The sequence below is a fragment of the Limulus polyphemus genome, unplaced genomic scaffold, assembly GCF_000517525.1.
Source record: "Limulus polyphemus unplaced genomic scaffold, Limulus_polyphemus-2.1.2 Scaffold13920, whole genome shotgun sequence".
Classification (NCBI taxonomy): domain Eukaryota; kingdom Metazoa; phylum Arthropoda; class Merostomata; order Xiphosura; family Limulidae; genus Limulus; species Limulus polyphemus.
The window spans coordinates 4,127-7,900 of record NW_013679530.1 but is presented as its reverse complement, the minus strand read 5'-3'; the positions used below and the strand labels follow the sequence as shown (position 1 = coordinate 7,900).

At 36.4% G+C, this 3,774-nt stretch overlaps 1 protein-coding gene across 1 annotated transcript; it reads right to left on the bottom strand.

Moving 5' to 3' along the window:
• Positions 1-1,748: 1,748 nt before the first annotated feature.
• LOC111084133 lies at positions 1,749-3,353 on the bottom strand (the record flags this gene model as incomplete). Its single annotated transcript, XM_022380916.1, has 2 exons — positions 1,749-1,888; positions 3,175-3,353. Coding segments are annotated over 2 exons (319 nt in total), but the record flags the coding sequence as incomplete, so codon positions are not given.
• Between the last annotated feature and the right edge of the window lie 421 nt (positions 3,354-3,774).

Here is a 3,774-nt window from a genome sequence, read left to right as displayed (position 1 = left end):
ATTAAAGTTTTTGTTGTTTTTTTTTAAACTAAATCTATCAGGAGAATAAAACGTTATTAAAGTTTTTGTTGTTTTTTTTTAAACTAAATCTATCAGGAGAATAAAACGTTATTAAAGTTTTTGTTGTTTTTTTTAAACTAAATCTATCAGGAGAATAAAACGTTATTAAAGTTTTGTTGTTTTTTAAACTAAATCTATCAGGAGAATAAATGTTATTAAAGTTTTTGTTGTTTTTTTTAAACTAAATCTATCAGGAGAATAAAACGTTATTAAAGAGTAAATATGGCGTGAAAACCAGAATAAATAAAATAAAAAAACAATTTAGTCCCGACATTTAAGGAAATAAAGACTGTTTTGGAGACTGATGGTTGAGTTCGTTATATTAAAACGATTCTGAATATGCAAATCAGCAATTCACGTGACAATCACAGCCGATATAAAGTCGCGTTGGAACGGAATGTATCAGAACTACATTTTTACATTGTCAGGCGTTTTGTAGTTAGTGTACTGCCACAACAAAAATTATAGCTTTTGGGAAAAGGTATGTAACAGACCTTTCTGACGAAAAGTATTCATACAATTACATCATGAAGATGTATTCAGATCGCGTATTTAGAACTTATAAGACGTGGTTATTCCTTATAGCGAATGACACTGAAAAAACAATGTATCATTTTGCAGCAAGTGAGAATCCACTAACAAAAGAACAGTGACAAAAACCACGTGACCCAGGCAACAGTACATTACATAATCAAGAAGTATCTCCTTCTAGAAAAACCAACACAAGTCACGCATACACACGTTGCTTCAAAGGGATACCTCATGCATCTGGAAAGTAAAATGAGTATTTATGCCATTCCGTATTAAGATATATCGGTCAAGTCATTTGTAGGTTTCTGTGTAATCGAACTGTTGAAACAGGTTCCGAGTAACCACCATCCTTGTACATTAGAAGGATTATGGAAAGCAAGCAGGGAAGGCATATATGCTTTGAACATGACAACCTTACGATTGAGCCTTTTGTAATGGAAACTACGCTACAGGTTTATTATCAAAAATGCACAGTGGTCAAGAAGAGAACGACCAAACATGGCGACATTGACTGTAACAACGTGGTTAATCTCCGAAATCGTTTTAATATAAATGACCCAATATCTGTATTCGCGCAAAGCTGAAAATTGACTATCTGTACAAGCCGTCCTTAACTTTGAAAAGATAGACTAGAGGGAAGGCAGCTGGAATTTGACCGTCACTTTTATAACGCATCCACAACCCCAAAGTAGAAAAGGGCGACTTTGTTACAAAAGGGACGCAAGCCATGGACTGTCGGATTCACAGTCACGCTAACTACCAGGCTACGCTCGACTTCCAAGGAAGTATAGGTCAGTTGAAAAACATTTGACCAGTCAAAATGGAAAGTATTCCTGAATAATGTAGATTTTAATCAGAAACGTTTTTGTGACTTTTCACTGAATGTAAATATCAACCACAAACACTTCTGTGTGGTAAAGGGAGTCGAATAAATATTTCCCACATCTAATTTATTAAAGCCCCCCAAAAAATCCCAAAGATGGCACATCTTCTTGTGATATATAAACATTAACATTTTCAACTGGTGGAATTTTAAAAAGGTTAACGGACGTCAGGACAATAACATTTATTGAAGCATACAGCTTGTATTCCAAAATAGAGCTTATAATCAAACATATTTATATATATATATATATTTTTTTTTCCTCTCTCTTTACCCTTCTTCCACCTCCTTTCCAGTTCTCAGTCTTCTTTTGATTTCATCATAATCGCACGCTACTTCAACACGGCGGTCACTATTCTTCAGAACAACAGGATGATGTTGTACGACTATATTATTAATGAATGTTCCGTTTCCCTAAGAAAAAAACAAAAAAAAACAACAACAAAAACATTCATGCGATAGACAGATTTTTCAGTTCCCAAAGCTAACTTATAAAAACTCAAAATCCACGTTATTATGCTCCAGTAATGCTATTGTTAACTTACAAGTTTATTTTATTACTAAACATTAAACCCATGTTTTCTATGACTGATGTGGAGCACTGTTCTTGATCGTCTATACCAGTGGTTCCCAACCTTTGCTCCACCAAGGACCCCCCCCCCCCTTTTTATGATCATTTTTTCGCCACTGACCCCATGTTTTTTGAAAGATTCCATCTACCCAACAAACTGTTTTTATTAACTAATAATTAACTCGTTTTTCCATTTCTCACTATCAAATAAAAAGACATATATAACTGAGTGTGCAATTAAAAAAAACTTGAGATGGTATTACCTACGCGGACCCCCAGGGGTCCGGGAACCACTGATCTATGCCGAAGACGTCCTCAAGTTTTGACTTCTACAGCACATAGATATTCGATTTAATTTTTTTAGAACGATACCATTCGTTTAGTTTACAGAGTAGACAAAAAAGCAACGAACTTAAACCGGCGCGTGATATATTACCCAAGTGCATGATTGTTAATGAATACTGCAGCCACCGACAGAACATGCCGAACACTGAAAGCTAACTAAAACAGGAGACCTACGATTCGTAAAAGAAATTCACCACAAAATGTAAACTGTTCTCCGACATTCCCCTTATTCTGTCCTTCATTAGTTGCAACGTGTAGAAATGTCGCTTTTGATCTGGTACAGCAAGGGTGGTCATCCGTGCTGCGACTTATGGCTGACAAAAAGATAAAATCGAAACGGTCAATTTGCACGCGTCCGATTTGAAATCCACAAAAGACAGATTCAGTGGAATGCGTGAGGAAGGGGGTGGGTGGGGAAATCTGCAGTCTAACATGGATTTTTATCACCAATATTAAACGATAAATTTACCCGTGTCCGATTTGAAATCCACAAAAAGACAGATTCAGTGGAATGCGGGAGGAAGGGAGGGGGAGTTAAGGGAAATCTGCAGTCCGGCATGGATTTTGTTTGTATCACCAATACGACCCATTGTATTAGACAACTCTACTGACCTTTTCACGCTATTCTATGGTGATTTATGAACATACATTTGAGTTTTAACATGGTGTATTCCGAGTTTCTGATGTTTTACAGTTCCATTAGTTTATCAATTTTCCAATACCATGACCTTCCATATAGACCTGCTGCCCTCTATAAAGTAATACACGTTCTAGCATTTCTTACCAAGTTCTTTGTACCACAATTTCGCCCATGAAGTGGAAGTGTGATAGCGATTTCTCCGTTGCCCCCTGCAGTCAGAGCATAGCAATCGTGTGGATGTCCTAGGGCGTAAACTCGCCCTCTGAAAGGAGTAGAGACGCGAAGAATCGCAGTCATCGATGTGGAATCACACTGCATCTTAACTGTTGAAGATATAAAAAATAGGGTTAGCACTTCAGTACTTAACGAGCAATATATCACTAAACGCCTGCATCTTAACTGTTGAAGATATAAAAAATAGGGTTAGCACTTCAGTACTTAACGAGCAATATATCACTAAACGCCTGCATGTTAACTGTTGAAGATATAAAAAATAGGGTTAGCACTTCAGTACTTAACGAGCAATATATCACTAAACGCCTAGAGTTCGGCTTCGAAAGTTACGGAACTTTAAACAGTCAACAAACTGTTTTTTATACAGAAAAACGATGCAATTATAATATGACAGTTGACTTTTAAACCATAAGCATCATACAGCATCCCCCTACCCCACTAAATTCGGAAACTCTGCAGGAGTATTGAGTATTCTTTTTTTTTTTGCAGAATATCAGTCTTACAGAAAAA